Source organism: Talpa europaea (genome assembly GCF_964194135.1).
Source record: "Talpa europaea genome assembly, chromosome: 1".
Taxonomy (NCBI): domain Eukaryota; kingdom Metazoa; phylum Chordata; class Mammalia; order Eulipotyphla; family Talpidae; genus Talpa; species Talpa europaea.
In genome coordinates this window covers 117222418-117234976 of record NC_140073.1, presented here as the reverse complement: position 1 = coordinate 117234976, position 12559 = coordinate 117222418, and the positions used below count along the sequence as shown (strand labels likewise).

At 38.0% G+C, this 12559-nt stretch overlaps 1 protein-coding gene across 1 annotated transcript in view; it reads right to left on the bottom strand.

Annotated features, from left to right (window-relative positions):
• Positions 1–12559, bottom strand: part of ITGA4 (integrin subunit alpha 4) — a gene marked incomplete at its 5' end in the record, with an annotated part of 82180 nt that overhangs the window by 58640 nt on the left and 10981 nt on the right. The window contains 2 exons of the mRNA XM_084242177.1: positions 7415–7544; positions 7632–7738. Coding sequence (XP_084098303.1) covers positions 7415–7544; positions 7632–7738 — 237 coding nt within the window. The remainder of the gene's footprint in view (positions 1–7414; positions 7545–7631; positions 7739–12559) is intronic.

The window sequence follows — 12559 nt, the reverse complement described above, 5'->3', positions numbered from 1 at the left end:
AATGAAAAAACATCTACTCCTGCCTCTTTTTTTCATGGGAAGAAACAGGCAGCACACACACAAAGAAAATCAAGTGAAAATTTAAGAAAAAGGTAAGATTTGTGGTTTCTAGTCTAAGATTTCCATTTTTTTCTTATCTATTTATATTTTTTACACCATTTGTCATTTTTTTACAGTGTTTGCTTTCTTTTCTCAAGTATAGTCCTCATAGAATTTCTACCACCAATTCATCTGTGCACCATCACCACAGTCCCTTGTGCTCTTCCCGCCCTCATTTTGATCACACTCCATCCCCCTCCCCTGCAGAATGTCTAGGATTTCCTTTTAAAATAGGCTTCATAGATTTTGCTTAGTTGAAAATAAAGGCTGCAGTCAAGATCTGCATGAAGATGGAGGGTCTTTTTATTACAAAGGCCCCATGATTGGATGCTCTGGAACTTACTACAAAGACAAAGCTTTACTTCTGAAAAAATAACATCAGCAAACCTCTATGAAAATAAAAATCAGAACCACACTTTAATTTTGGCTTTACTAACCAGAAAAATTAGATTGCCAAGTCATTTATTTATACAAGAGCTGGGGTACAGGCCAGAGAATGCGGGAGGGTGAGAGGATTCACCAGAGACAGAGTGGGGAACAGAACAGGCAGACTGACGAAATACACTGCTGAGGGGAGCAGCGGGCGAGATAGGAGAGGTCTTCCGTGCCATGTGGGATTCTTGCCAGCTGGCCAGGATCGAACCCACGCTGCAGAGGCTGTGGACTTCACAGTGTGGCGCTCAACCGCCTGTGCCACCAGGGAGGCCCTATAATTACTACTCTTGCATGATTTTTCACGCCCTTAAAAAATTTATATTAGCGCGTCGCCGGCACAGGCATTTTGCAGCAGGGACCCTTCTTGCTGGAGACTGTGTGAACCCAGCAGAAGGCTCACCAAGGAGACAGAGGTAAGCTGGGAGGCTTGCCCATGCTGGGTGCCTTCTAGCCTGCAGTTCCAGCCCAGAGGGGAGCAGCACCCACCGCTGGGGCAGACCGGGCGTGCAGGGGAGCGCATCCCCGGCTCTGGCATTTTGCAGCAGGGACCCTTCTTGCTGGAGACTGTGTGAACCCAGCAGAAGGCTCACCGAGGAGACAGAGCAGGGACCTGTCTTTGCTGGAGACTTGTGAACCCAGCAGAAGTTCCCCAGAGGAGCCAGTGGTGAGCTGGGAAGGTCGCCCAAGATGCCGGCCAGTACCAGCAACACAGTGTCACAAGGAATACGGCAAATTAGAAAACAGGCAGTAGGGAGTAGAAAAACAACATGCAACCCAGCAACTCCTCAGCAAAATAGCACACCACAAAAAGAAAACCATCTACCAGATTGCAACGACAGTAACTTGGAAGAACTTCTGAGCCTTCCAGATAGAGAATTTAAAATTGCTGTGATTAAAAAACTGACAGAAGTCATAAAGGAAAACAATGATAAGGGGAAAATAATTAATGACCAGAAGAATGAAATTGAGTCCCTAAAGAGGGAAGTAAAAGAAATGCAGGAGATCAAAGAATTAATGGAGACGCTAAAGAACTCTGGGAAAAGCAGTGAAAGCAGAATAGATGAAATGGAAGAACGAATAAGTACTCTTGAAGACACAGAAATAAAAAGAACTAAAACAGAAAAGGAAGGAGAAGTACGAAGGAAAAAGACCGAAGAAAGACTTCGGGAACTATCTGACTCCATGAGGAAAGGAAATATAAGAGTTATAGGAATCCCAGAAGGAGAGGAGAGAGATGTAGAACAGAGAAAATATTCATGGATATAATTGAAGAGAACTTCCCAAACGCTAAGAAGGATCTGAAAATTGACATACAAGAAGCAAGAAGAACACCAAACTTCCATGACGAAAGGAAAAATACAGCAAGACACATAATAGTAAAGCTCCCAAGAATCCAAGACAAAGAAAAAATAATGAAACTAACAAGAGGGAAGAAACAGATAACATTCAAAGGGAAACCAATCAGACTGACATCAGACTTCTCTGAAGAAACACTACGGGCAAGGAGAGAGTGGAGGGACATAGTCAACAGACTCCAAGAAAACAGATGCCAACCAAGAATACTCTATCCCGCAAAGCTCTCCTTCCTCTTTGAAGAAAGAATATGGACCTTCCCAGACAAACAGAAACTCCGGAATTTCATTGCGACTAAACCCCCACTCCAAAAAATACTACAAGGAGTCCTAAAGCCAGAACCTCAGAGGGACGAATAACAACAAAAGAAGGCCAAAGAAAGTTATTAAAAGAATAAATAAAAAAATCAAAGGAAAGATAAACACAATGGCAAATACAGATGCTAACATATCAATACTAACTCTAAATGTAAATGGACTAAACTCTCCAATAAAAAGACACAGAGTTGCAGGCTGGATTAAGAAACAAAACCCAACCTTTTGCTGTCTCCAGGAAACACATTTAGCTGCAAAAGATAAAAATAGACTCAAAGTTAAAGGATGGAAAACAATTCTACAAGCAAATGGACCAAAAAAGAAGGCAGGAACAGCTATACTCATATCAGATAAAACAGATTTCAAACTTAAAAAAATAAAAAGAGACCCCAGTGGTCATTACATTATGATCAAGGGGATAATACTTCAAGAAGAAATAACACTCATTAACATATATTCACCAAACGAAGGAGCACCAAAATATATCAGACAACTATTGGCATCTCTGAAAACCGACATCAGAGAAAACACATACGTAGTGGGAGACTTCAACACACCACTATCAACAATGGATAGATCAACAAGACAAAAAATAAGTAAAGACACTAAAGCTCTAAATAAGGATCTAGAGTGCTTAGGCTTAACAGACATATATAGAACACTAAACCCCAAAAAATCTGAGTATACATTTTTCTCAAGCGCACACGGATCATTCTCTAGGATCGATCATATACTGGGGCACAAGACAAACATCAACAGATACACCAAGATTGAAATCATACCAACCATCTTTTCTGACCATGAAGGCATCAAACTAGAAATAAACCATAAAGAGAAGGCAAGGTATTCTCCTACCTCGTGGAGATTGAAACCCACACTACTGGAAGTCCACTGGACTAACGAGGAGATAAAAGAAGAAATTAAAAAATTCTTTGAATTGAATGACAAGGAGGACACCAATTTCCTAAATGTATGGGATGCAGCAAAAGCAGTAATAAGAGGAAAATATATAGCAATAGATGCTCACATCAAGAAACAAGAAAGAACTCAAAGAAACAACCTAATCTCGAAACTCAAAGATCTAGAAAAAGAACAACAAAAAAGCCCCCAAACCAGTAGAAGAAAAGAAATAATAAAAACCAAAGCAGAAATAAATGAAATTGAAACTAAAAAAAAACAATCCAAAAGATCAATGAAACCAAGAGCTGGTTCTTCGAAAAAATAAATAAAATAGATAAACCCCTTGCCAGGCTCACAAGGGCAAAAAGGGAGAAAGCACAAATAAATAGGATAATAAATGAAAGAGGAGAAATCACAACAGACACAGCAGAAATCAAAAGAATTATTAATAACTACTATGAACAGTTATATGGAAACAAGTTTAACAATCTAGAGGAGATGGACAAATTCCTACAACTCTACAATCACCCAAAGCTAGATAAAGAAGAAATAGAACACCTAAACAGACCAATTACAATTAGCGAAATTGAAATGGTAATCAAAAACCTCCCCAAAAACAAAAGCCCAGGACCTGATGGATTTACAAATGAATTCTACCAAACATTCAGAGACGAATTGGTACCTATCCTTCACAAACTCTTCCAAAAAATTGAGAAGGAAGGTATAATACCTAACACGTTCTATGAAGCCAACATTACACTAATACCAAAACCGAACAAGGACAACACAAAAAAAGAAAACTATAGGCCAATCTCCCTAATGAACACTGATGCAAAAATCCTCAATAAAATTTTAGCTATCAGAATCCAACAGTGTATCCATAAGGTAATTCACCACGACCAAGTAGGATTCATTCCAGGGACACAAGGATGGTTTAACATCCGAAAATCAATCAACGTTATCCAACACATCAACAAAAAGAAATATAAAAACCATATGATAATATCAATAGATGCTGAGAAAGCTTTCGACAAAGTGCAACACCCATTCATGATAAAAGCCCTTGAAATTCTTGGGATCCAAGGAACGTACCTCAACATCATAAAGGCCATATATGACAAGCCAACAGCCAGTATCATTCTCAATGGTGAAAAGCTGAAAGCAATTCCATTAAGATCTGGAACAAGACAAGGATGTCCACTTTCACCACTGCTTTTCAATATAATACTGGAAGTCCTAGCCAGAGCAATAAGACAAGAGAAAGACATCCAAGGAATACAAATAGGAAAAGAAGAAGTCAAACTATCACTCTTTGCAGATGATATGATAATATACATAGAGAACCCCAAAAACTCCACAGAAAAACTAATTCAACTCATCAATCACTTCAGTAAAGTGGCAGGATACAAAATCAACACGCAAAAGTCAGTAGCCTTCCTATATACAAACAATAAATCTGAAGAAGAAGAAATCAAAAAAACCATCCCTTTTATTATTGAAACAAAAAAAATCAAATATTTGGGAATAAATCTAACAAAAGAGGTAAAGGACCTAAACAAAGAAAACTATAAAACACTGTTAAAAGAAATAGAAGAAGACACAAAGAAATGGAAAGACATCCCCTGCTCATGGATTGGGAGAATAAACATTATTAAAATGGCCATCCTACCAAAAGCAATATACAGATTCAATGCTATTCCAATCAAAATTTCAATGTCATTCTTCAAAGAAATAGAACAATTATTGATGAAATTCATATGGAATCACAAAAAACCCCGAATAGCCAAAGCTCTCCTGAAAAAAAAAGAAGGGAATGGAGGCATCACACTCCCAGACTTCAAACTCTACTACAAAGCCATAATCATCAAAACTGCATGGTATTGGAACAAGAACAGACATACAGACCAATGGAATCGAATAGAAAATCCAGAAATAAACCCACAGGTTTATGGTCAACTAATCTTTGACAAAGGAGCAAAGACTATGCATTGGAGCAAAGAAAGTTTGTTCAATAAATGGTGCTGGGAAAACTGGGTTGCTACATGCAAAAGAATGAAGCTTGACCACTACCTCACACCATATACAAAAATCAACTCAAAATGGATTAAAGAACTAGACATAAGACCTGAAACCATAAAATACATAGAAGGAAATATAGGCGAAACACTACGTGATTTGCACATCAAAGACATCTTTACAGACACATCACCCAAAGCAGTGATAGTGAAGGCAAAGATCAACAGCTGGGACTACATCAAATTAAAGAGCTTCTGCACAGCAAAAGAGACAATAACAAAAACAAAGGGAAACCCCACCAACTGGGAGAAAATTTTTGCACACAACACTAATGATAAAGGACTGATCACAAAAATCTGCAAAGAGCTGATGAGACTCAATAACAACAAAGAAAATAATCCAGTCAAAAAATGGACAGAGGAACTAAAAAGAAACTTCTCTGAAGAGGAAATGCGAATGGCCAACAGGCATATGAAAAAATGTTCAACATCACTTGCAATCAGGGAAATGCAAATCAAAACTACCATGATATACCATCTTACACCAGTGAGAATGGCACATATTAAAAAAACTAGCAACAACAAATGTTGGCGAGGTTGTGGAGAAAAAGGAACTCTTCTGCACTGTTGGTGGGAGTGCAAACTGGTCCAACCACTATGGAGAGCTGTGTGGAGATTTCTGGACCTACTAAACATAGAGCTTCCACAGGATCCAGCAATTCCACTCCTAGGTATTTACCCAAAGGACACAGAAACATCAATTCCAAAGAGCACCTGCACACCTATGTTTATAGCAGCACTGTTTACAATAGCTAAGCTTTGGAAACAGCCCAAATGCCCAAAAATAGATGACTGGATCAAGAAGATGTGGTACATATATACCATGGAATATTACTCAGCATTCAAAAAAGATAAACACATGCAATTTGCAGCAACATGGATGACGCTGGAAGGGATCATGCTCAGTGAAATAAGCCAAAAAGAAAAAGAAAAATACCGGATGGTCTCACTCATAGCAGGGATCTAGAAAACTTAAATAAGGGACCAGGAAAATGAATAACTATAAGAAAGTGAAAATCAAAATCAACAAAAACTATGAACCAGAGACACTTTTTGGGGGGTGGGGGGCGGGAGGGGAGGGATTGGGTTCAGAATGGGGGGATTGCAATTGTATGGAGAATATAAAAATAAAATTTATTAATTAAAAAAATTTATATTAATTTTAGATATTTTATTAGGTTTATGCCATCTTGAATTTTGTATACAATGTGGCTAGGATATAGCTGAATAAAAATAAAAACTTTACCGTGAAAGCACTTTGAAGTACAAACTATAAATCACTAGGATAAAAGGAATAAACAGAGAAACCCAGACTGTGTTTTAATGCAATTGAGAATTTAAAATTCTACTTTTTTATTCTTGATATTCAAAGGAGATTGGGAACATAAATGATGAAAATTTCTCCATGACTTCACATTCCAGAGGAAGGACCTTATTATTAATAGTATCTCTCACTGAATTTGCAGTTGTTCAAAAAGCTGTCAAGTAATAGAAATTTCCTTTGGACACTGGGATAAGCATTTTGGTTAGAAAATTTAGAAACTAGCATTTTCATAATTCTGAGTTTTCCAAAGACATTTTTTAGAATTTTAGTTACTACAGATAAAGTTTTTAATACTCTGTCAACATTCACCCGTAGCTTTGCTCACTTCAGTTGTTTATTTATGCTCTAGATCTGTATGCACTAAAGCTAACCTTGGCTTAGAATTTTCATGGGAAAGGCCTTTCAAACCTAAGACACCAATCATTTGTTGTTTCAAGGACAATGTGAACTTGCAAAAAATAAGAGAAACCAAATGGAAAAGATTTGTTTACACTTATACTTTGAATGTTTCTGAATTTAAAAGCTAAAAGTAAAGCAAGAAACCTGAATACTCTTCTTACTTCTGATTTAACCTTTTAAATCTAATTTTATGCTTTAAATATCCTACACCTATTTGTTGGGCGTTAGGCTCATTACACTGAATGAAAATAAATTAAATGAAAAAGGTGGTAATTATCAACAAGATTCTAGAATTACTCAAACTGTAGAATTTATGTTCTTAAAAACACAAAGGGCATTTTTGAAAACTAATACTACAGTAATTGGGCAGAAAATGACAAATATTTTGAGTAGTTAAAAAGAAGAGCTATTTCAAAGAGCTCCTTCACTCTCAGCACATCCAAAATTGAAAATTAAAAGAGTTTAAAGCATTTACTTGTTTCTCTTGAGAGGTTAACATAAAAGTCATGCCTTACCTTGATAACAGGGAGCTATTCTTTTACTCAGTTTGGTTCGTAAATCAGCAGGTATTCCATAGCAGATACCCGAGGGGAGCTTATTCTCATTCTTCATGTAAAATATGTTTTTCCATCTATGTCCACAAGCCTGAAAAAAACATAAAAGTAGAACAAATGATGTGAAAATCCCAACCAAAACACCTGCTGTTACAGTGAACCAATTCCAATAACCTACCACTATGGATCCATTTTCTCCTGGCTGCCTGGAAAGCGTGACTCCCAACCACTGATTGTCTCTTTCTTCCAAACAAGTCTTTCCACAAGGTTCTCCATCAGGGCTACCTACAGCATGCAGAAACATTTTCATTATCAGTTATCTTGAAAACAAGGTTACTCTGCCAGAATAGAGAAAATAAACACACATGTTCATCCCAATGCTTTTCCTTCATTCAGGAGGGAATGCCTTCATGCCCTACTTTTCTATGATCTTATATTCTGTGCATAATGTGGGATAACTGAATTCTCTGTGCCAATATAATTGTTCCCTTACAGGTGATTTTTGTTTCTAGAAATGACTTGCAACTGGCACACCATGGAGAGATGGCCTCCATACAGGAGATAGCTGGGCAAGATTACCAAGATGGGAGAAAAACAGTTTAAACTAACATAGTCTGTGCAAATAAAACTGCAGTGTGTAACATTTGGCAAAAATACTACACTTTTGTTCTTACCATTTATCTATCATTGCAAACAACATCACTGGTCATTTTTAAAATCATGTCTTGTATTGAGACATTAAGAACAGAAAAACCACAATACAACCCTTAGCATTTAAGTGACAGTTTATTGATGCTGGGAGGTGATGATTGAGCATGTGGCATGTATACCCTTGGCATGCTGACAATGCCTAGCATTTAAAACAAACAGTCCTATGGTTAATATTTAGTGGATTTTGTGACTTGTTCTCAACAAAGAAAAAAAGACTCAAGAAAACAGATTTCAGTAGCAAATAAAAAACTTCAATAATGCACTTAGCAAATGCATGAAAAGCCAAAAAGTCAAACATAAATAAAATATTACTCAAGGGAAACAGTATTTTTAAGCTGTATGAGAAAGTGATCTTCCCAGCTTTTTTTCCATTTTTTAAAATAAATAATGTATGTGATAGCTGGGATCCTGAATTGCAGTGATTTTAAATAAATGATTTGGGGGGGAACATGATACATTCAGATTCCTTTTGCTGTCTGCAATTTCAGACTCTTCAATGGCTCTGTGACAGTTCTGTCCCACCTGAACTTAGTTCCAAGGTGTAGGGCAAGGAAAAATGTCAGGCTTTTCTGCCCTCCCGCCATCAGGATAGATGATGGATCCTTGTGGTCCTTAATGCATGCCTGATGGCGGGCACCTGGAGTAGGGTGTGGGCAGAGGTAGATGGGATTCACCTGGGCTGAGATGGTGCTTTTAAGGGCAGCGTCACGGGGACGCCAGGAGAAGCTAAAAGAGAAGCCGAGAGAAGGCCGGGGACCCCAGAGTGAAGACCTGCTGGGGGCTGGGAAGCCTGCCAGCCTACCAGGCCCCCAGCAAGCCTGCCTGTTGTGTACCTGGTAATCCCAATAAAAAGCCTGCAAAAAACCACTGAGGACTCTGACTCCTTCTTTACCCGGTCTGCTGGATATTAGAAAACCTGCACAGCGTCCAGTCCTGCCCTTACACAAGGGCAAACAAATACACTTGCATTAATTTTGGTAAGAATTTGGAAATTTGGTTTATTTTAAAGATTTATTTATTTATGCATACAGAGCTGGGGTGTAGGCCAGAGGTGTGCTGCAGTGGCTGCCAATAGCTTCATAGTGCTGGACTTAACCCCTTGCGCCATCAGGGAGGCATCTTGGGTTTATTTTTAACAGTGGTTTTAACACTGGTCAATGGTACCAAATTCTTACCCATTAAATCATTCTCTAAATCATTAGGCAGTCTCCTATAACCCTGACCCCTAGATAAAGTTTTCTGGGCAAAATCAGAACACATAACAAAGATAAGGCTAATATTTGAAAGCAAAACTGTTTGTTTGCAATAGAATGTGATTACTTTTTTCTAGCCAGGTATCTTGTACAATAGTAACAACTGCCACCTATTGGTTATGGTTACCTAAAGCCCAAGGCCAAAAGGATGATGACTACAGATAGTTCTAGTAAAGAATGCCTGGGTTGATCAGCATTATCTGCTTGGAATGGGAAGGTAATTATGCTGCCGTCCAAACCTTAACAATGGATGATGGCCCAGTTGGAAACATAAGGACTCTATTAAAATAAAGGAAAACAGGAAGGGAGAGGAAAGGAGAAAGGTAATTATGAGTGTGTTAGGTGGAAGAGTTTATTATTGTGGCTATAAAATGCCAATGTAATTAAAGGAAAAAGAATGACATTTTTAAAATTTTCATTTTGATGCAATTTTCAGGTTGACCTCACTAAAATCACCAGTTACACTTTTTTTTACTAATATCAAAAATGGGTAAGTGGTAGATTCTGTCTACCTGATGTTGAAGTTCCTCTATCACTGACACTTCTATGAAATATCTTTTCTGAAACTATTAGTCTTTCTAAAGGCACAGTCCATAAACTAAGGTAGTAGAGAAGGAGGGGAAATAGGAGAACAGAGGACAGGTCATAAATAACACACTATTTTTGCTAAAATGCAATGTATTTAATGGACATGTTCATCAAGATGACATGCAGTATTTACCTATAAATTTAGTGCTCTAGAGATACCCACAATTAAAAAAATAGTGAACAGACAATAGTTTAGAAGCACAAAATACCAAGTAAATTGCTTGATGAAAATGGTCCCAAAGTTCTTGCCCATCAAAACAGTGGTAATTCTCTGTGTCTTAGCTGAGTTCTCCTTATCTGTACCATTTAAAAGGAAGACTAGAGAGACTTGTGTTTTCGAGGGCCACAGCTGACTCCAGATTGCAATCTTTCTGCTTTAGTTTTAGCTTCACCATGTGTGTATCACATTATGACTTGGAGCCTCACAGGTAGTTTCCACACATCACAGCCAAACTATTTACTTTCCTACCTGATCAATGCCCTTGCCTTCAAATACCTTTCTCTCCTGAGTGTCTCTCAGGCTCTGGGACGCAGACCAATTCCCTCCCCTCCACTCTCCTCGTCCAACTTTCTCGTGGCCTGAGTCACAGCCACTGGCTTTCCTGATTTTCCAGTTTGCAGATAGCAGATCATAGGGCCTTCTCAATTTCCACACCCGAGTAAGCTCTGGCAAGGCTCCTCTTCTCCATCTTGCCACTTACCCAATGGGCTGTTTCTCTTATGAACCCTGACAAAGTTCATTTACTTATTCACAACTGCCCTGTCTACTTCCAAGCCTTGGCAAACACGACCTAACTCATCTAGACCAGTATAGTATCACCACCCCCAGTCCAGCCCAGAGTCCAGACATATGTGCTGAAAACAAAAGAGACAAGAAATGCAAAACTATTCAAAGTTTGGATTGTGGTTTGACTAAGTACCTCTATTTGTCTTCTGTATCTTAAATTAAAATGTGATTACACAAGAATGAATGTAAAGGCAAAATGATAATTCACAAAAACAACAAAGTCATGCAACAATTGTTTTCACAGAAGAAATAAAAAAAAAATAACAAAACACCAGACTTAAATCTCTCCACGTTCCTCTTTTCCACTTCCCAACAATGCTTCTGCCTCAGAGGCAGCAAGCAGCAGCAATGCTAACACTTTCAGCCCTGGTTACAAGAAACAGTTCAAGGAAGTCCCCACTACTGTCCTGGGCCTTTCCTTAATTTCTGGAAACTTCGTACCCTTTTTTTCTTGTAATATTTGTAGAATCCTGGCCAGAGGTAAGGCAGCTCTATCATCAGCTTAAACTGGATGCCTCCCCTGTCGATTTCCTTAACCTCCCGTGCTGCTGAGCCCACGCCTTTCTCATGAGACTCTCGGCCTTGACTGGCCATTAGAATCAGCTGGGGGGACATCTGCACAATGACCAACACCTGACCTCCAGCCTCAGAGGCTCAGATTTTACATGTGTGGAATAAGGTCCAGACACCAGAATTTTCTGAGAAACTTCTCAGGTAGCTGTAGCATGTAGCGGGGCTTGCGAACAGTGCTCTAGAGTGCAGACAGGGATGTCTTCTCCTTGTTATATCATATTTGAATAGAAATTACTCTTTAAAAAAATAATTGTAATGCCTTTTTGTTCTTTGTTTCTGCTAAATATGGAAATGGGATTTCTATTGTGAAGCAAAATTTTCTTTATGTGAAACTACACTATTTCTAATTTGGCCAGAAATGATGGTTATTAGAACTGTCATGAGAGCTTATTCTAGGAATTTCCCTGACAGAACATCATAAATAAACTCAGATTATGTTTATATTTTATCCAAATGTCATGCTGAAATGATTTATAATCTGGTTTCCAACTCAGCTCATACATAACTAATCTAAACTCTTAGTAAATCAAATCAACTTGTAATTGAAAAAGTACTTTACATGTTTTAACATAAAAGAGGTCAACAGAAATTAACATGTGATATTTTTCCATGTTTTTATACAACTAGAATGACTAATTCTCAGCACAATTGAATGCCTTTTCCCAGTGGATACCAAAAAGCAAAGTCACAGAAAAATCAAACCACTTATTGTCACAACTAAGCCTGCCATTCTCTTTCCTTTTTCAGTGTTTTTCATTTTGAAAAGAAAATGCAAAGATGTATACTTACTGCTTCACTTCTTTTTTATTTCTATCTAGTGATTTGGTGGAGTTCACACACATTTATAAATGTGAATAAGCAGTAATTTTGACAGATGAATTAGAAGGGTGCTAGTACAAAGCCAATCAGGTATTTTCTTTACCACTCCCTTTTTATTGTTATTCACATCACCAGTTCTAATATCATTGCTCGAAGTGCCAAAATATGACAGAGACTCTGGAAGACTAGGTTATTTGGTGTTACATATCACCTGATGAGAGCAGATTTACTATTTTGTTGAGAGTGAGTTCCCACAGCACAGCTCTTCCCTACTTTCCTTTCAAAATAGGATTCCCTTCAGATTTAACATAGCAACAGATGATCTGAAGGGAAGCAAGCATTTGCAAATTTGAAGATATTCACAAAATGTGGTAG